This window comes from Otolemur garnettii, unplaced genomic scaffold, assembly GCF_000181295.1.
Source record: "Otolemur garnettii isolate 467f Iridium unplaced genomic scaffold, OtoGar3 scaffold00077, whole genome shotgun sequence".
NCBI lineage: Eukaryota > Metazoa > Chordata > Mammalia > Primates > Galagidae > Otolemur > Otolemur garnettii.
Window position 1 is genome coordinate 716239 of NW_003852472.1, and position 20377 is coordinate 736615.

Sequence of the window (20377 nt, forward strand, 5' to 3'; positions counted from 1 at the left end):
AGAGTTTGAGGTTGCAGTGAGCTATGATGCCATGGCACTTTACCCAGGACAACAGAGTAAGACTCTGTCTCAAAAAGAAAGAAAGAAATGACAGAATTAGAGAACAACTGATGATAATGGTCTTGGAGCAGGCACAGTGACACTGGGAACACTTTGTAACTTGCATTTATTTCCTGCCACAAGGAAGAGAGTCAGGATGAAGAGGGGCCCTTGGAGCCAAATGAGAGTGTGGTGTGTCTTGGGAATTGCATAGACTAAAGGGTGAGGCTACACAGTCATTGCAGAACCCCATTATGTGTGGACATAGTTTATCATAACTGTGCTTTTTAATTTTGTGTCCTTATCCTTTAGTGCAATTTTAGGTAGTTAGTAGCAGCTCTTTAGCTTTATGGAGTCTGAATTAAAGAACCCCCTCCAGCTATCTTTTAGAAAGGCCTCCTGTGCAGGAGGGAGTGCCACTGACAACTGGAGTTGCTGTTCTGGCACTCAGAGTAGGCAGACTGGCAGCAGTCCACTTCCAGGACAGCTCATGAGGCAGCTCTTTGCCTTCCAGGGTGTTCCTTACAACTAGCATAGCTGAGGAAAAAACTCCGTGAGGATTTAAATGGCTCCTTTAAAATCACATCTTTGCTCTTGGCACTGGGAGCTATCATGTAGAGTAACCTGTTGGTGCCCAGGACCAGTTTCCTGATGGCAGCCAGTGGTAGCAATGCCAGGAGAGAGTGAAGGAATCACTTGTGATGCTCCCTTTCTCTGCCATGTGAGTGTCATTCTGCAGGGCCATCTGGCTGGCAGAAGCTCTCAGCCAATGGCAGGATGTTGTAAACCTTGTATGCTGAACATGGCACCAAAAATCTTGAAAATTAACTGCAAATAAAATCAAAGCTGGCACAGAGGTGGTATTTCTTGGCTTGGCACAAGCTCTTCGGACAAACTTGCTCTGCTTTGTTGATAGATGTCTGTTACTAGTTTGGTTTTTCCCAGGAGTCAGTTGGCATCTTTTACTTATAAAATCTAGGCAAAAACATTTTGAGAGCTTTTTGGAGTTTTTATTTGCTAATTAAAATGTGAGAAGGGAACACAGCCACAGGTAGAGTTCTAGTGCAAGCCACAGCTGTGATTAAAAAAAAAAAAAGCAAAAAAACCAAGCCTGACAGTTTCAAAATGAAGTTATTAGCACTTCACCTGTAACTGTGATAGCTTTTAACTTTCATGATCTGTCTCTTAAGCACCCCCCCCCCCACCCCCAGTATATGCAAAATGAAGCTAAGTGTGGAAGTTGGAATATAGTTAGTTCCTGAGGAAGATAATAGTAAGAACTACCAATTTCTATGGAACTTTTTAAACTTATAAAATAGTTTTTCTTATTCTTTATGTCATGTAGTTTCCAACAACTCTGGAAAGTAAGGTAGATGATATATTTTATGAATTAGAAAACTGGGGCTCAGGAAGGCTTGGTGACTTGCCCAAATTCCCTTGGTTAGGAATAGCTGGATCCAGGATGGAGCCTGGTCTGCCCAAAATGCCCTGGTCTGCTACTTCCCCGACTTCAGTGATATGCCTGGCCTGGGGACAGGGATTGAAGGTCTAGCTCAGGGGTCCTCAAACTTCTTAAACGGGGGGCAGTTCACTGTCCCTCAGACCGTTGGAGGGCTGGACTACGGGCCCGGGACGAGTTGGCTGCTAAGCAGGGCAGGCAGCGGTGGCAAAAACACCTGGTGGGCCGGATAAATGTCCTCAGTGGGCTATAGTTTGAGGACCCCTGGTCTAGCTCCATGAGAATCAGGGTTACATGAAAAAACACCAGATACTGGGCTCCATGCTACCTGTAAAATAATTAAGTAAAATCGATTTTAATTCTGAAAGTCCTAAAGCAACCAGTTGCCTACCAAGCCCAGTTATAGATCCCTGGTGACCACACCCCCAAGCAGATCTGTTCCCTGCACAGACGCACTGGGTGGTTTGTTTTGATGCCTGTGTGTGCCCTGGCAGATGTTTGTGACTGGGTAGCCCAAACAGAGCTCAAGCCACAGGCCGGTGGATGGCTCCGTTGCCAGCATTTTCTCTCAGCAGTGGAAGGGAGTTTTTGCCAGAGTGGCTAGTGCCCTAACAAATTGATTCCTGCCAAACAATAGAAATAAATATTTTCAACAGACAGAAATTTTGGCTCCCAGAATATTCAAATTAAAGGCTTATTTCTGAAACAAATACTTTAGGAGGAAAACATTTTTACCAGTGTAGATGAGATTGGAGTTACTCCTACTGGCAGTGGCATAATTATTTTGAGATTAAAACACTGTAGTTTCTCTATCCCTGCCTCATTTTTCACTGATGACCTTGTGCCTTATTTCCTGGAGAAAGCAAAGTGTAGTCAGCCTGGAGCATTGGGAAGAGGGTGGGTCATGGTGAAGAGGTGGTGGTGTGGTTTACTGCAGAGCCTCAGCAGATCTTGGCCTTGTCCCCTCTTGGGCAAAGCTAGTTGATTTCTAATCATCATTTTCCTGCTTAGTGAGTGCAATGGTTAATAACATGTCCCTCAGGACTGGGGCAGGGATCACTCAAGGCCAATACTATCTGCCAGAACTTTCTGTTTTGTTGGTATGGGCTATACCTGGACCATTAAATATAAACCCCACTAACCACACATGCCTGTTGAGCCCTTGACGTGAGGCAACTGCAACTGAGAAATTGAGTTTGTAGCTGGTGGCTACCACTTGAATAGTGTACTTCCTATTTATCCACCTCATTGGATTAGTTGGTCCCTGGGTTCTAGTTAACTGGTTGTTGGGTCAACCTACTAATGATCACTCAGGTCTGTCTTTTTCCTTGTTCTGGATACAGTTGCAGAGTTTAGGCCCCTCTGTTCTCTCTGTTCTCTTTGACGTTCAACCTCTGTCCTGCAGCCACGGTAGTGGGGTGCTTCCATTAAGCTTGGCAGAGGAATGAACATCTTAGCCATGAACCTGCCAGATCAGCCTTCACAAACATTTCCTAATTTTTTTTTTTTTTTTTTTTTTTAAGAAATGTGAGTCTTGCTATGTTGAACACAAACCCCTGGGCTCAAGACATCCTCCTGCTGCAGCCTTCTAAGTAACTGGGACACACCACTCACACCATTGCACCCAGCTGACATTTCCAGTTTTAACAAGTTCCAATTTCTCTCAAATACATATTAAATATAAAACAAATAATAGAAGTCAAGGGGCTCATTCCCTGGGTATCTGTTAGCAAAGGCAAGTCACATGCGTGTGGAGCCTTGGTTTCTTTGAGACCAGATGGGCAAAGCTTCTATGGTTACTTATCTCCCAGGCTGACCCTGAGGCCTGTAGGAGAGGCAGTATCAGCAATGGGCCAGGCCCCAGAAGTCCTTCATGCCCCTGGTGCTGGTTCTACAGGGGAAGGGGTCTACTGTAGCCTGGGGGAAACACAGGAGTTAGAAAACAAGGGGCCCACTTGAGGGGGTTCACTTCAGCCCAGGAATGGGATAATTAGGGGAGAATGCAATAGACCACCCAGGCACCTGGAGGTCTTCCTACACCAAGAACCATACCCCAGATGGCTCAGTGGAGGGCTCAGGGGCCTGGGCTCTTTGGAGAAGATGAAGCTGAGGAGAGAGTGAAGAACTCCTGCCATTTGGTACATCTGTGCCTGCAGGGCTGAGGTTGGCAGGCAGAATTTTGTGTTGTTTTGAGATACAGCCTAAAGAGAGCAGTAAAGAATACTGCTTATAAAACAGACATTTTTGTAGCTCAAAAATGATCAAATATCAGTATTCATATGGTTCAGCTACTTTGCACAGCATAGTTCTTCTCTTTGGGATTGAGAGGCAGCCGTCTGCCTTCCAGCTGCAGCATGCTCCAGCTATGTGGCCTGATCCACCTCACGTTTTGTTATTTGTCCCTGAGACACCGTCTTTCATGTTTCACCGTTGAAACGAGAGTCTAGCAAGTATTACATGCAGTGTGATCCTTGTTGGATACATCTAGGCATGTGTAGTGGGTTTTTGATGGGGTGAAATACAAAAACCAAAATTTTGGTTCTCTATTGAAATCTCTCAGTCCCAAGGAATTCATACAGTGGCTTGTATTTAAACTTTTGTACTCTCAGCTTTTGTTAGACCGAATTCACTGTGGCCCAGAGTCAAAATTATACACGCACACACACACACACATACACACAGAAATTCTTTCTTTCTTCTGTCCCTTTCCATCCCGTTCCTCCAACCCCACCATTCACCCCAAGTGAGCACTGTGCTTATGTCAGTTTCCTGGGGGTGCAGCGAACAAATTGAAGCAGCATACCTCTAGGATGAAAGGCCTCAGGTAGAAAGTATATACCAGATTAAATGGTTTCATTTGAACTTCCAAGATTGGGAGTCTTCTCTCAGAATCAAGAAATACCGAGTATACATTAGGTGTTTTAATACCATTTTAAGAGTTACAGGAGCATGGAAAAACAATCTGCATATGAGGTGAGGTCAGGTTGAATGCCAAGAGGGAAAGAGAAACTGTCTTCACCATCTTGGCACCTTAATTCTCATGGCTGCTCTACCGGGTGTGTGTCAGTATATTCCCGTTTTAGGATAAATGGGTGCTTGGGTCACAGAGCTGGAAAGGATGAGAGCCAGGAGCCCCACCCTTGTCTCTGCTCCTGAGATGGGGACTCAGAACCTCTCTCCATCTTTCCCCAGTAGACAACAAAAGGCAAATGTGATCTGGTAAAATCTGCAGTAGCTAGACATTAACCGGTCTTCTTCTGCCCTGATTTTGAGGGAAGGATACAACACACCCAGGATAACGAGGTAGCATTAGGGGGTTGCACTGTTGTCTCACTTTGGGAACTGTTGCTATCCTGCTAATGTCTATGGGGCCAAGGGAACAGGGGTGTCAGCCGCAATGGATGCCCTCCAGATTCCTATATTTCTTCTTGATAATCCTATGGGAAGTAGCAGGATAGTTTGCATTGCATTCATTTTACAAACGAGGTGTTTGTGGAAAATCATTCACCTAACTGGCAGTGGGTGTCTGTATTCACTCTGGATCCTTGGATCACAAGTCAGTGCCCTTCCTCCCACACCACTCTGTCGCCACCTCCTCCTCCCCACTCTGGGATGCAAGATGTTCTCTCTCCTTTCTCTGGGGTACTGGGAGCAAGATTCAGTCTTGTGGTGGGAAAACCACCTCCTAAATACAGCCACTGCATGCTGTGAGATCTGGCCAGGAGGTTTTGTTCTGTTCCTTCAGCCCTAATCTCAGGACGGGAGAGGGTGGCCAACTGTGCTGTGTGAGATTTCCAACAAGGACTACAACTCTTCAGTGTTTCTTATCAAACTCCCAGATAACTAGAAAATGGATCTGCAAGCAAGTGCTTGCTTCTTCACATACCTGTGTTGTTCACTTTTTTGTTCCCTGAGTTGGACAATAGCAGAGAGACTAACCTGGAGAGATTATTGTTTGTCCATCCAATTTAGTCAGCATTCATGGAGCACTTTTCGTGTGCTGGGCTCTGTGATGGGTGCCACCAGCAGCTGGGCTTGCCCTGCCCTGGGAAGGACTGTTAACAGTTCCACTGCTGGAATCAACTGTTCCTCCTTTGTACCCCCATTCTTACGGTAGAGTCATGATGAAGGTTACTGTGTAGACTGGGAGAGCTTGGCCAGCTTGGCTTCAGCAGGACAGGGGTCTTTCTTAGCCATTGGGCCCTGATTCTTACAAAAATGGCACCACTCTGGGACCTGGAGTCCTCTGAGGCTGAGTTAGAGGAGGGTGTAGGTAATCTCTAGGCCCCTGCCCATCCTCCTCAGCCCTCATAACCTTCTGGAAGCCTGGCCAGTCTGTAGAGTTCTTAAGGCCCTCTCCCTTTCCCTGCCTATTCTATCACTTCCTCAGAGTCTCATGGTGATGCTGTCATCTTTACATTGCTGTTTCTGATTTTTCTTCTCTGAACTCTTTCTGCACTTTTTTTGAACTTCTGTTACAGCAGTTAGTATATTTTTCCTTTCTTTTTCTTTTCTTTTCTAAGAAGCTTATGGCTCTGGGAGCTAGTGTTAGCCACACACTCAGGCAGAGCAAAATGCAGACTAGGACAGATGCCATGGGGAGGGCCTGGTAAGCGGCACAAATGTCACTGTCTTCTGTGGTGCTGCAGGACATGGGGGGAATATTGTATTTTGAGCATTTCATGGAAGAGAGAAAGGAAAGGCCTCCAACCTTAGGGCAGAGCCCTTGCCACAGGCCAAAGGGAAAGGAGGAAACCCAGCCCCCTGGGAACACCAGTGGAAGGCCAGCTTGATGGGGCAGGGTCCTGGGGGGCCCAAGGTGATTTTAGTTCAGCCCACTGGGAAGTCATAGAAGTCTCCTGACCAAGGAATGCCAAGTTGATGTGAGGGCTTTCGCCCAGCATCTCCCCTTTCCAGGAGAGAGGTGTCCTGGCTCGTGATGCCCACATAGCCCACATGTCTCACATCATGTCACAGATTAATGAAGCTGTAATTCAGACTTTGTATTACATGGTGTGAGTCAGCAGTTGTGAATGGAAAAGTGAAGGGGAAGGATTAAGTGTCTGAAAATACTTGGGAAATAGGAGGTCCTACATGGTTCTCAACTTAAACTTACAAAATAAGTGAAATCATTAACAATAACTTTGGGAATCCTTCAAGGTTCTGTAAATGGAGCCCACTGTCCACACACCTGTGAAAAGGACAAAGTAAACTTCCAGTAGCATTCTGCAACCAACCGCGCCCTTCTGGGGAGAGAGGTCTAGGTCCTTGTCATTCCTTCTAAACCTAGGTCTCATTATAGGAGAGAAGTGAGATTTTAAGAGAAAAATATTTACTTTTTAGGAGTAGATATTACATCCACAAAATGCAAAAGGTACCTAAGTTTAGCCCTTAAAGGACCCTAACTCTCTGCCAAGTGCCCCTGTATTAAATTGCTGGCCTCTTGTGTAGCCTTCCAGAGAATCCTCTGTATATAGAAGCAAATTATATGTATATATCTGTAGATCTGCAGTGGATCATATTTTGGGGAGGTAGTTTTACATTTCTAATTGAGCACTGTGATTTTCATATAGTGCTCCCCCTGCCCTTAGCTCCTTTAACAATTTATATTCCGGCTTGGCGCCTGTGGCTCAAGCGGCTAAGTCGCCAGCCGTGTACACCTAAGGTGGCGGGTTCGAATCCCCAGCCCGGGCCCGCCAAACAACAATGATGGCTGCAACCAAAAAATGGCCAGGCGTTGTGGCAGGTGCCCGTGGTCCCAGCTACTTGGGAGGCTGAGGCAGGAGACTCGCTTGAGCCCAGGAGTTGGAGATTGCTGTGAGCTGTGATGCCATGGCACTCTACTCAGGGGGATAGCTTGAGGCACCGTCTCAAAAAAAAAAAAAAAACAATTTATAGTCCAAGACAGGCCTGCCTCTCCTCACTAATAGCACTTTCCTATCTACCCCCTTACTGCCTGGGTGACTGTGATGAGGCTCATGGTTGTTCCGAGGCTTCATTGTGTTGTGTGGAGTGGGATACTGGGTGCTGGGCAAGCCCTGATGGGGAATAGTGTGATAGAGGCTGAGCTGTCTCCCCTCCCAGGCTCCAGCTAAGACAGACATTTTTTCATGAAAACTCAGTCATTTCTTGCTGGAAATATTTTCTCCCTTTTTAAACTCCTTCCTCTGCCTTTGTTCTATGACGTGATTCTTGTGTCCTTTTGTTCCCACCTTGTTTCCTCTGCTGGACTCTTAAGTACCTAGCAGTTGGTCAAAGTCAACCTCCAATTCCTCTGTGTATTCCTGGAACCCCCAGCATGTGAGAATTGCTAGTGGCAGAATGGATTTGGGTCTGAGGTCAAGTGTGTAGGTTTGATAGTACAGCAAATTCACCTTGATTCAGTATTTACTGTGCCAGGAAGATGAAGTTACCTGCCCATAACCACACAGGTCACAGTAAGGATGGAGCCTGGGTCCCAGTCTAGGGTTTTTCTAAGTCAGTGTATGAAGGCTCTTTGGGTGTTTTGAGTAGAGGCCTGGGAGAAGTGATAGAAGAAGGCTGGTGAGTGGGCTTGGGCCCACCACCCCTTTCTACCTAGAGCAGCTATAATTCATCCAAATAATTCTGTTGTTGGAAAAGAAATGAAAAATGCTCTCAGAACTACCTTGTGCTGAAACCACACTGGCCTTTCCCTTTTTTGCATAGTAATCTATTTTTTTACTAACAAAACCATTTACAATTTTTATATAGGATGTGCTATTTGATTATTTTGACATATAATCCCTAAAGAAACATCAGATAAATTAAGTCTTTGGGTTCTGAGAATACTGATATTGCCCATGTGGTTGGCCCAGCTGTGTTTTCCCCAATAGCTTCCTCTGCAGGCCTGGAGGAAGCCCCCCCATGGAAGCCTGGGCATCTCCCGAGAGCCCATGCAGGCTGGCTAGGGCTTAAGAAATAGAGAATTTCAGCAAATGTGGTAGGGGCACTGCAGGTTCCCCTGTTTGAAACAAACAAATGACTGGCACGCAGTTCTAAACTGATCAGTGACGTTGATTGTTGTAAGACTTTTTATATTTGGGGGAAAGATCCCCACAGTTTCCTTTAGATAGGCAGCTAATTGTGTGGTAGTTTATTTTTTATTTTTAAGATGTCTTTAATACTCGGCTGAAAGATACTTGGAGTTCAGGCAGAATGAATCTCAAAATGTTAGGAGTTTTGCCCTTTGGGGATCTGTCAGAGTGGAGAAAAAAGATCCCAGAAGTTATAATCAGAAGGGAAAAGAAGATTATAGCCATCCTTCACTCTTGGAAGTATACCAGTGTCGTGGAATGAGGGATGCACATAACCCTTGGTTTCTGAGGTGAAAGGAAATGCCAGTACCGTGACAGTCCCAGCTGCCCCTGTGGTAGACGATAGTGGGCCTTGGCCTTGGCCTCGGCCTCGGAAGCTCTCCTTAGTAAGGTATCCCATCTTGGGACTCCTGTTGTGTAGCAGCCTTGGTGAAACAGAGACACTACTTACAGAGTCTACACCAGGGCTACTGTGGCCTGATGACTACGGTGGGAGATGGATGAAGCCCAGCTAGGGGCTGGGCTGGGACAGGAACCCAGACCAGACAGGTCCAAAGCAGGATCTTTCCCTGGACCCTACCTCTCCTGAAGTTAGTCACCATGATCACCCAGAAAAATAAAAACACACTTTTGCATTCAGTTCCTTACCAGACATTTTCTCTGTAAAATTTCTGGCTCTTTTAGCCTCATTAGAAGTGCTAGGTTCCAAGACCAGGAGTTTACTGCCAGCCTGCCAACCTCCCATGACCTGGACAGCCCTCAGGTGTTTCCAGTGGGATAGTATTTCTAGATGGTTTCGACAGGTCCTTGGCCCTTCCCCAGGAGAGGTCTGGCTGGGTTGAGGGGTGTTTTCTGCGACTGCCACTACCTTTGCTGCTGCCTCCTCTTCTTCTTCCTCCTCCTCATTTGTACTTCTGAGACTGGCCAGTGGGCAGCACATTGTACAAGAAGCAGCTGTTGTTTTGATAAGGGACATGCTCGCCTCACTTTGAATCCCCAGACTCAAGAGGCGGTCAATGCCAGGCTTCTGCCCCCTGCACAGAACCACAGAGGTTCCCATGTCACAAGATTGTGTGTTGGACACATTGCATAAAGTGTATTTCCATAACTATGTGTGTATGTGTTTTTTTTTTAAACATTAGCAGGATTTAAAAAGTTAATATACGTGGTATGTTGCAGTTTTTCCAACTAGATAATATATGTGTATGGCAAAATAATCAGACCCCCGCCTCATGGGTCCCTCTTGAGAGCTAAGTGCCAGTCTTTCTAGGGCTGATTTCAGCCTGTTCTAGCATATGTATAGATAAACATTGTTTGCACTTTGCTTTTTGGCTTGAATATATCTTCACAATCATCTTGTCCCGAATAGTACACATAGGACTGTGGGCTTTTAAGCATTGCGAGAATAATCTGTGAGTGGCTACGCAAACAGGCTGTTGCAGGGCATGTAGGTTGGTTCTGGGGTTTTTGCCCTTTGTGACTTTTTAATGCCTTTCAGATGCGGGGGTTCTCCATGCTTCTTACATGTGACCTGTTGGCATTTGAGTCCCCACCCCCATCTCCCTGAATGCATTACATTCCCCTGCTATTCTGTCATTGTATTTGAAACTTTGAGTATAGACAGGCTTCGTAGATAATAAAACAGTATTTGGCTTATGTTTAATAGCGGTCTCCTCCCCCCTCTGCATTGTCCCCAGAGCCGGAGAATGCCTTAGCATCCTTCAAAGGGATTTAGTCATGGGTTTCCCTTTCCAACCCCCAAGGGCCTCTGTCAAAGATTTGTGATCCTTAAATCTAACCAACTTGATCTAGGGTGGTGGAAGTGTCACAAATCGGTGGCAGCTCAGCCTCTCCTCGCTGTGCCAATCTGTTTCTGTGGTGGCGGGTGGCAGTACAGTATTAAATTTAGAGACCCCCATTGGTTTCCCATGCTGACCTGCATATGTCTGCGGGCATGGGGAAGGGGGTGGGGTGGACTCCATGAAGTCCCTGACTGCCAGCAGCAAGTTGCTTCTGGCACGTAGCTTTTACAGCCCTGTGATCAAGGTGGGTCTGCCCGAGCAGGGCCACTGCTTTAGCTCCGCCCCCCTCAGTTTGGCTTCTTGACCAGTGTGCCCAAGGAGGGGCAGATGGAGACAGAGGGGTCTACAGAGCCTCTGACCTTCTGGCATTCCCCACAATGTGCCCCACACCCCCCCCCCCCGGTCAGATGGCAAGGCAGGGATCGGGGCTGGTACCCACACAGTCACCTTGGCATGTGCAGTGTCCAGTGCCTGGTCAGCTGCAGGAAGCCAGCAGACATCCAATGGTGACCCCTGCCCAAGGCTTCCATTCAGTGGAGGAAACAGGGACTCTGTTGAAAATAGTCCATGGTCTTTGTTTTTCTCTAAGTTTTCTGTGTCTGTGTGTGATTGGAATGAAACATCGACTTTTTTCTTTTTTGTCATATTTCAATATTGGCTTTTTCTCCCCCTTCTTGAAGTCTCCTTTTATAACTTCTTCTGCTGCTGCTTAAATATAGATGTCGAAGTCCTCCTCCTTCCCAGATTGTTTATATTTCTGCGGAGCCTTCTGCTTGTCTGGGACTGCTCTTCTCTCTTCCCCACTCTACCACATTGGTCTCCGTTGCTCTTTTTTCCCTGCCTTCACTTAACTGGGATGCGTTTCAAATGTGGTCTATCAAAATGTTCAGTGTTTCCCTCTTTTCTGCAATAGCTTTGACATCTGTTCCTGAATTCTAGCCCACGTTATTCTTTAGGACTTGTTTGCCCAAGATTTGCTTTAATGCCAGAAATACTAAGGGGAGAGTGTAGTGTGATGATTTCTCCCCCCATTGCTGGTTTGCTGGTTTGTTAGTCGTCCCCCTCCCCACCTCCTTTTAAAACTATCTCCGATTTCTGAGTTGACAGCACGCTGGATGTTGGTTCCAGGACTCTGTCATCCTATCTGGCAGTGGCCCACCCCATAGTGGTACCAATGAAGTGTTTACCAGCAGGGCTTACAGACTCACTGGGTTATTCCCCCTCAGAAGGAAAGCACTTCCTTCCACTTTGTAAGGTGGGTGGAGAGGTATGGAGAGAGACTCGAACATGTTTCCTGGAGGTCTGCAGGTAATGGTCAGCTTTGGTTATCTCATCTTCAACCCTTTCATTAGGTTTGTGCTCTGCTCAATTGCTCTGCTCAATCTTAGGGTGATGGTCCCTACCATTGAGAAACCACGTGGAGCAGCAGCCACCTTGAATCTAAGCAGAATGTGCTGCCGTGTGTCTTTAGTCACTGAAGCAACTCAACAAGAAAACAGGCCTTTTGGTGGCTACGGCAACGTGTCCTTGTCCTCCTGCTGTCAGCCTGGAGCACCATTCTGGGCCCATCTGCTGCAGGCTTGTTTGAAACAGATTCTCTTGGCAGCTCCTCCCAGAATTTTTCCGAGGCCAGGCTATGGGTTCTTGGATGTGCGGAGTGTCAGTTGGTTGTGTGGAGCAGAGGCCAAAGCCCACAGGCCCCAGCAGGACCTCTTGTGCAACACCTACTGGTGGTGGTCCTCAGAGTTCCCTTGCAAGTAGCATGATCTGAGAAAAACTGCTGCTTCCAGCTGCCTCGTTTCCAAAAAGTTTATAAGATGTTGGAAATTATTCTTGGAATTTACCTTTTAAAAGTCCCTCTTGAAAACTAATAAATAGGTTAGTGATCCTAAATGTGATGTTTGGCCTAGAGTAAGCTCATGATTAATATTTGGTGAACAAAAACAAATCAAGGGCAGAAACTGTGGCTCACATCTGTAATCCTACAACTCTGGGAAACCAAGATGAGAGGATCACTTGAGGCCAGGAGTTTGTGACCATGCTGGTCACAAGCAAGACCCTTGTCTCTACAAAAAAAAAAAGTGCGAAAATTAGCTGGGCATGGTGGCATGTGCTCAAGGACCCAGCTACTCAAGACACTGAGGCAGGAGGATCGCTTGAGCCCAGGAGTTTGAGATTCTAGTGAGCTGTGATGATACTACTGTACTCTAATTAGGGCTACAGAGAGAGAATCTCTCTGAACAAATAAAAACACCAAAACCCAAATCAAATCAAGATCCCAGGCTCATACTTGAAGGACAGCCATGCAGAATGCCCTGATGAGTGGGCAGAGGTCAGCAGCAGGACTAGAGCCTGGGGGGATAGCTGGAAGATATATTTTTGAAGAACAGATAGGAACAGGTCCAGGGAGGAGTGGGCATTGGCCTGACTGGTTTTAGCAGGAAAGATGTTTCTGTTAGAGGAGCTTAGTCATCTGTGAAGTGCATGTAGACTCATGATACAGCAAGCTCAGCCAGTTTGGTTTTATCATGGTGCACAAGGGATGGAAGGATTGTGTTCATTGTGTTCATTCCATTCCCCTGTCCCTCCTTTGCTAATGAGTTAAAAATTTCTGGAGCCACGGGGGGTTTCGCCCCAGTGTTCCAGTTAAATGCAAATGTGATCTCTGGTAAAAGGCACTTTTACATTACAATCTTGCTTTTCCTTTTTTGCATCTCTCAACAGAGAGAACTCGATGCCACCGCAACTGTATTGGCAAACCGGCAAGATGAAAGTGAGCAGTCCAGAAAGCGGCTTATCGAGCAGAGCCGCGAGTTCAAGAAGAACACTCCAGAGGTGAGGTGGGGTTACCCTTGCAATTTCTTTGAAGGAGTCTTACTAATTTAGTACATATTCAGATGATGTGCTTTGAGCATGTAATTTTCATTAAATGTACAGCAAACAGCCTGCTCCTTTCTTCCAGTGCCCAAGCCCCATCCTAGCAGCCTCTGTTCCACCACGTGGACAGTGGGGACGTTGCAAGCCCACATCCCAGTGCAAATGGGACTAATGCAGATTAAAGCCCAAGCTAATTCCAAATGCAAATACTGAGCTAGCTCAGTATGAGAGATGTATGTGGATGTCTCAGACCCTCAAGCCCAGCCCAGCTCCTAGCCCCACATAAGGTAGCACACCACCAAAGTCCATGAAGGCCACTGTGGGGCAGAAGGACCTCAGGACCTGCCTCTTCGGGACTGGGGAAGTCAGTGTGTCTGGAGGCCGCATATATCTGAGAGTAGGCATATACTGATACTTTTTGTAAAATAGACATTTACTTTGCAAGGGCCTTTTAAATGCCTGTGTTTCTTGAAATATGCTGTAAAGGGCAACGGGAATGTGCTTGTTACATATTATTTTTTTCTTCCAAGCACATACTAGGAGTTCAGTGTTGAAAGTTGCTGGGTCCACATTTCTTAGTCTGTTTCTAGATCCTTTTTTCCCTTTTGTCCTTCTCAAGTGCTTAGTAAGAAATAAAAAAGAAAGAAGAGTGTCACAGGCAGGTGAGCAGACCTGATTGCTTTAGTGTGGGACAGGCCGGCCTTCTGCTAGTTTGGTGTACAAAGATTTTCTTGCCGTGGGTCTAGACCCCAGCCTCCTGTGCTTTCTGCTCAGATGGGAGGGCTGGCAGTTAGCTGTCTGAAGCCCAACCGGGCTCCCAGGCCTAGGGAATCTTCCCACAGCTCTTAGGTCTTCCATGTAGGACAGAGCAAACCCACTTTCTGGGAGAGATGCCTCTATCTTGTATAATGATATTCTGAAAAATTAGGTACAAAGTGAATTTTTTTAAATGGACCATTTAAACTGTTCAAAGGAGCTTTGCCATTCAAGGGAGTGCTTTTGCGAATCATTTTGGAAAACAAATTTTTCACCTTTATTTTCAAAATAAATATTTTGGAAGAAAGAGTAGGAAGGAAGAGGGCTTTAGAAATAGACCCACCTAAGGGGCTTAGACCTTACCAGGGGTCCTCAGACTTTTTAAACAGGGGGCCAGTTCACTGTCCCTCAGACCGTTGGAGGGCTGGGCTATGGGCCCCAGGACAAGTCGGCTGCTAAGCAGGACAGGCAACAGTGGCAAAAACACCCAGCAGGCCGGATAAATGTCCTAGGTGGGCCGCATGTGGCCCATGGGCTGTAGTTTGAGGACTCCTGCCTTAGACTGATGCTTACCCTCCCAACCCAGCCTGCCCTTCAATACAGGTCTTCACAGCTGATCAGAGCAGAGATGTAGGTTGAAGTCGTTCTGGCTTGGGGGCTATTGCCATCTGTGGCGCGTGAGAGGGTAAGGGGCACCTTTGTTCAGCCTTGTCCTGAGTAAAGCCAGTGACAGACTCATATTCCTCTCATTTCTCAGCTGCTCCAGAGCAGACCTTTCTGGAGGGCCTATTTGTGGGGTTCCCCAAACTCTCTTCCTTTACTTCCTGGGCTACCCCCTTCCCTCCCATCTCTAGCCACTCTGGGTGCTATTCCTGTAGCGAGCTGTGTCTGCTGTCCTGTGCTCTCACTGCCCTTCCCTTGATGATCAGATGTCTGGGGGTTTTCATAGAAAATCCTAAAGAAGGGCAAGACTATCCTCCTGAAGTCACAATCTGTCTTACAGTAAGGGGAGGATGGAGCAGAGAGCTGAGTCCTAGGTGTTCCTCAGAAGCCCCAGACTCCTCAGCAGCAAGTGGTGACACCTGTGGAGGAGGAAGGAGGAACATCCTCCCCTCCTATTGCCTTGACCCTAGTGGCTGGTAGATGTTGATGGTGCTGCATCAAACTCTGTCCCTCCTAGAAGCCCAGTAGGCCTGTCCTGCATGAGCTGGTGAGCAGCTCATACGGCTCATGTTGAATCCAACATCAGTTACTTGAAAAACCTGGCCTCAAAATTTACATCTTTATCTCCTTCTAATCCAAATAAATGGAAGAGGGCTCAGGTAGGAGGCAGCCTGGTAGATAAATGCCACTTGGGGTGTTTCTTTTTAGGGTACCTGAAAAGACATTACCTCTCATGGAGAAGGAGGCTGGGACTCCACCTGGAAGGGGATTAGGGGAATGGTAGGTGGCTGTTATGCTTGTGTCCTGCTTGGCTTCTGCCAGTTGGTCACAGCTGGTGTCCACTTCCTCTTCTTTTGCTGCAATGATGGGGGTCTTCCCCATGAGTTTCCTGGAGGTGAGGCTGGGCCATTGCAGTTTCCTATCTGAGGATTATCCTGGAAATCTGTATGGGACTTCATGGAGAGTCTGAAGCAAGATCTGGTTCACTTGTTCTACTGGCCAGAATCTTCTGCCAGGAATTTTGAAGCCACATAAGGCCAGAGTGGTGGTAAGAATGGGTGGCTACAAGGCACAGTCCTCTGAGTTACATAAGAGTGTGTGTGTGTGTAGCTCTGAGAGTGCATGTGTGTGGGAGGGGCTGTGACTACACATGCAGGGCCTTGGTGAGGTGGCCTGGCCTGTGCCTAGAGGAGCTGTTGAAGTATCCTTTTTTTCAGGTTTCAGTCTTTAGGAGCCTCAGCATTGCCTTGACATTGGGCTATCTCTGACTACTGGGCAGATTATTTTCTATAACCAAGAAGCAGATTAATACTCACTATGGAGGTAACACTTCCAGAAATTGGACATGTAAAAACAGAAGTTATGTAGAACTTGATTTCAAGGGATAAAAAATTTGGCCTGTCGGCAGGGTAGACCTCTTGTTCCTTACATATGCAGCCCAAGATCCTTGAGGCCTCACATGTGGTAGAGCCAGGACTGGTGGTGTTCATGCTGCTGTAGCACCAAGTGTGTTGATTCTTGATAAAAACACCCAAGTGCTTCTTTGTTCTGAGAAGGGAGAAAATTTCTTCCTGTTGTCTGTTGATTGTCTAACATGTCTAGTATGTAGGATTCGGCACCGAGAGAATTCAGAGAAGAGTGAGATTTAGTCTCTTGTCAGGGAATTCATGTTTTCCAAGCCTGGCCCTTCTAATAGATACTGGGAAAATAAGGTGGGTTCTTATGAGGAGGTGTCTGGGGGGCCCAGGACGGGGTACTGTATGGTGACCAGGGGTCTCACAGGCAGGAACAGCCACAGAACATCAGGAAGTGAGCACTGAGTTAGGTGGGGACTTGAATGCTTGTGTGTGTGTGTGTGTGTGTGTGTGTGTGTGTGTTTATTGCAGTCATCATTGTTGTTTTAGCTGACCCAGGCCGGGTTCAAAGCTACCAGTCTCAGTGTATGCGGCTGGTGCCCTATCCCCTGAGCTATGGGCACCAATGCTTTTTGTTTAGAATGAATTTTTTCAAGTTTTGTCTTATATCACTAGATTTAATGCATTTGTAGTCACTTGATGATATTATTATTTTAGAGATACGGCTTGCTCGGTTGCCCAGGCTGGAGTGCAGTAGCCCAGTCATAACTTACCATAGTCTCAAACTCCTGCACTCAAGATCCTGAGATCTTCCTGCCCCAGCCTCCCGAGTAGCTAGAACTATAAGTGTACACCACCAGGCCTGGCTAATTTTTAAATTTTTTGTAGAGCTGGGGCGAGGGGGCATGTCTCACTATGTTGCTCAGGCTGATCTCAAACTCCGGATCTCAAGCAGTTTTCCTGCCTTGGTCTCCCAAAGTGCTTGGATTATAGGTGTGAATCATTGAGCCCAGCCGCTTATGTCTTTTTGGTCCAAAAATTATAGTTAATTTGAGGGAGACTATAATTATCCAGTGAATAAATGTAATTGCAGGGCCCAGCTCACAGGGTTATTGTGTGCATATACATGTGTGTGCGTGTGGGAAGGGCTCCATACAGGCCTGGTACCCAGAGTCTAATCCAGTTCGTGTTGTTAATGTTAACTTGGAACACTCACTTGTGACATATTAGAGGCAGTGGATTTCTGCTCCTCAAAGCAAGCTTGGGGAACTTTATACAATAACAGCTATAGGTAATTTTGGCTTAAAGCGCTTCAAAAGTTGGTTTGTAGTAACAGTTAATCACCTCACAAGTATTTATTGAACACCTTCCACATGCTAGACGGTTAAATTCTGGAGACAAAATTCTGTCACTGTTCTTGACAAGTTTCTTATCTTTCTTACTAAGCAAACAGAACAGTCATATAGCATGTGGAGAGCTGGGATAGTATGCCTGGAATCTTCTTGCTGTAGACATTCCCTACAGAAAACTCTCTTGCATTAGTGGTGATAAAAGTTCTCTGGACAAACTACATGTGGCTTAGTAACCCTTATTATAGATAAGCAGTTCTGCTTTTTGAACATTGGTTCTTAACCTTTAAAAGATCGATGAATGTTAAGGCCTGAGAAACGTATGCATTTGGCGCAGTTTCTGGCGGACCCATCAGCATTCACCATGTGTTCCTGGTTCAGAGCACATTTCCATGCACCCATAGCCCAGTTTCAGTTTGCCGGGAGCACAATGTGGGTCTCCTCCCACCACCTCTTGTTCCTCATGCCCCAGGGCAGGAGGGGATCAAAAAGGCAGGTGGCCAGGGCTCAGCAGGGACCAGCTGTTCTGGGAAGTGGGGAGTTGGGTGGAAGGTGAGGAGTGCCAGTGGCAGCAGCTTTCTGGAAGCCTGGTGGCTAAAGCCTGGTTCCCACAAGCCCAGGAATGTCTCTTAACCGTCTCAGTCACCCTTTATTTTTCTGTTACTTTGATCAGAGGTTGAACTCTCAATTTCCTGTGTGTGATTCCAGAGGTCTTTCCTGGTTCCAGGTGCTTGGGGATGGGCAAGGTTGCTAGCACCCAGAGACTGAGTTATTTCTCACCAGGCATTGTGATAAGGATCACTCGAGGGCTTTGTTATTCTGCCTGGGAATTGCTTGTCCATTTGGTTAAGTCCTAAGTTTGCTTCTGAGGCAAATGTTTGAGGATTCCGCAGCTACTACTCAGCCACACCAGGATAGGAACCTGTCCTGGGCAGTCTGGCTCCTGGGCCCAGGCCTTTAACAGGCTCCCTGACAAGACAAATATGTGCCTTGGGCAGTGGAGGCCTTTAAAGTGAGGTCTGACTTACAGTCCCAGCTCAGAGCCCAGGGGATTCAGTGGATGGCGGAGAGGGCTGGCTAGGTAGGTTGGGACTGAGTAAGCAGTGTGGTATCCTCCCTTCAGAAACGCGTGATAGTGGCCTTGTTTCAGGACTGCCATTTGAATGTGCTCAACCATCAGGAGAATGGTCTTGGTGTTCAACTTGCTTCTAAGAAGAACACAGGGGTGGTTTATGTTTTGTTCTGTTTCTTTTCATTTTGGGAGGAACCATCCTTTATGAGGGTGAGAGAGGAGAAGAACTGCATTCCTGAGATGCAGGGATTTTATCATGAAACCAGCCTTGGGGCTCATCCTTGTCACTTCAAGGGGCCTGTAGTCCTACCTCAGAATGTTGCTTAGAGTCTTTGTTTAAGATTTTGTTAGGTTAATTTACATCTGCTCTAAATGGACCAGGTGCTCAGTGAGGCAAGCTAGACTGCAGCTAGCTACAGGGCTCTTGTGGGTCACTTTTTCCCCTAATGTATTTTTGCCTAAACATTTCTTGATCTCTGGAGTGTTAATCCTGATGATGCCTGATCCATGGTGCCCACAGTCTGTCTGTACTTTCATCTGTCCTGCCCAAATGCCTTGTGACGCCTCTCCCCTGACTCCTACCCTGATTGTTAGGGGCCCAGTTTCCTGGTCAGGACTGGGGTCAGACTGCCTCTTCCTCACTTACTGTCTGCCCCAACTATGATACCTGACTCAGCATGCCCACTGTGTGACAAGGGACATCCTCTTTGCTGTGTATTTAACTGCCCATCCATTGACTTTCATTTTCTGAGTCTCCCAGCATCTTAATTTGCCCTGTCTACCATAGGCCCAAGCGTTTTTCTGATCTTTACATTCCTGGGTAATAGTAGTGGAAAATCAGGCTTGGGAGTTGTCTTGAAATAAGACTTAGATAGAAATCTTATGCCATAGCCACTGTTGAAATGGGCTACATTTATCACCTCCCTCAGGCTCTGTCAGGTGGGATGGGGGCAGGGGAGGGTCTCTTCTTGTCCTTGATCAGGATGTGGTATTTCTCAGATGAGCCAGGAAACAATGTGCCCAGCACTGTCTCCTTGACACCTCAGCTGCTCCCTTTTTGCCAAGGTGAGGAAAACAGAAGAAACTGAACTTAATTCACTTTTCACTGCCTGTGAGAAAAAGAGTCAGAAGGATGGTGGTGGTGGAGGGTAGTAATATATAGTTGTGGCCTGGGCCCAGATGCATTTAGTCACTGCCTTGACAGCCTTTATATAGATGCTACAGGAGTGACTCAGCCTGGAAAGAGAGAGTCATTTAAAAATAAAGTTGTGGACACATATGTGCAGGCTGCCCCCAGATGGTGTTGCTGGGGCCCAGCGAGTACCTGTTGGGCATCCTCAGGCAACTAAGATGAGAGTAGTCATTATAACTCCATTGCAGAAGTGGTGTAAAGACTCAATGAGGTAGATGCTTTTAAAACCCCAAACAGTGTCCAAACTTTGTCAGCTACTCCTTGACAGGTTTGCAGTAACCACTGGACTCCCACCTCCTCTCTTGTTTTTAGCAGATTTTGTTTCAGTCCTCATTAAGACTCTAAAACCACTGCGCCAGAAGAGTAAGAAGCCCAGGATCCTTTTCCTTGTATCATGTTGGGCAAATTGCACTGGCTTTGTCGAAGGCCCACAGCAATGATTTGACAAACCATGGCTTGTAGAAGAGCGGGGCACACCAGGCAGGTCCTGACAGGAAGGACAGCAGCGGAGAAGGTCTCTGAACGGGGAAGAAAAACTTGGGGTACAGGGTGGTCAAACGCTGGGGATACAAATATGTCCTACCACACAGCAAGTAGTGGATCGGATCTTGGGGGTTTAGGGATGTCGCTTCAATGGCTCTGATTCCACAGCTCTAGCATAAGTACTTTCTCCTCCTTCTAAAGCCTAAGGGCCTACAGGGCGGGTGCTGTGTCTGCATCCTGTTTATATTTAGCTCTGTATCTTGAATACCTTGGCA

At 46.7% G+C, this 20377-nt stretch overlaps 1 protein-coding gene across 4 annotated transcripts in view; it reads left to right on the forward strand.

The window, feature by feature from the left end:
• CUX1 (cut like homeobox 1) overlaps positions 1 to 20377 on the forward strand; it is a 372158-nt gene that overhangs the window by 67078 nt on the left and 284703 nt on the right. For all 4 annotated transcript variants that reach the window (XM_023515709.1, XM_023515710.1, XM_023515707.1 and 1 more), the window contains exon 2: positions 13080 to 13190. In XM_023515709.1, coding sequence (XP_023371477.1) covers positions 13080 to 13190 — 111 coding nt within the window. The remainder of the gene's footprint in view (positions 1 to 13079; positions 13191 to 20377) is intronic.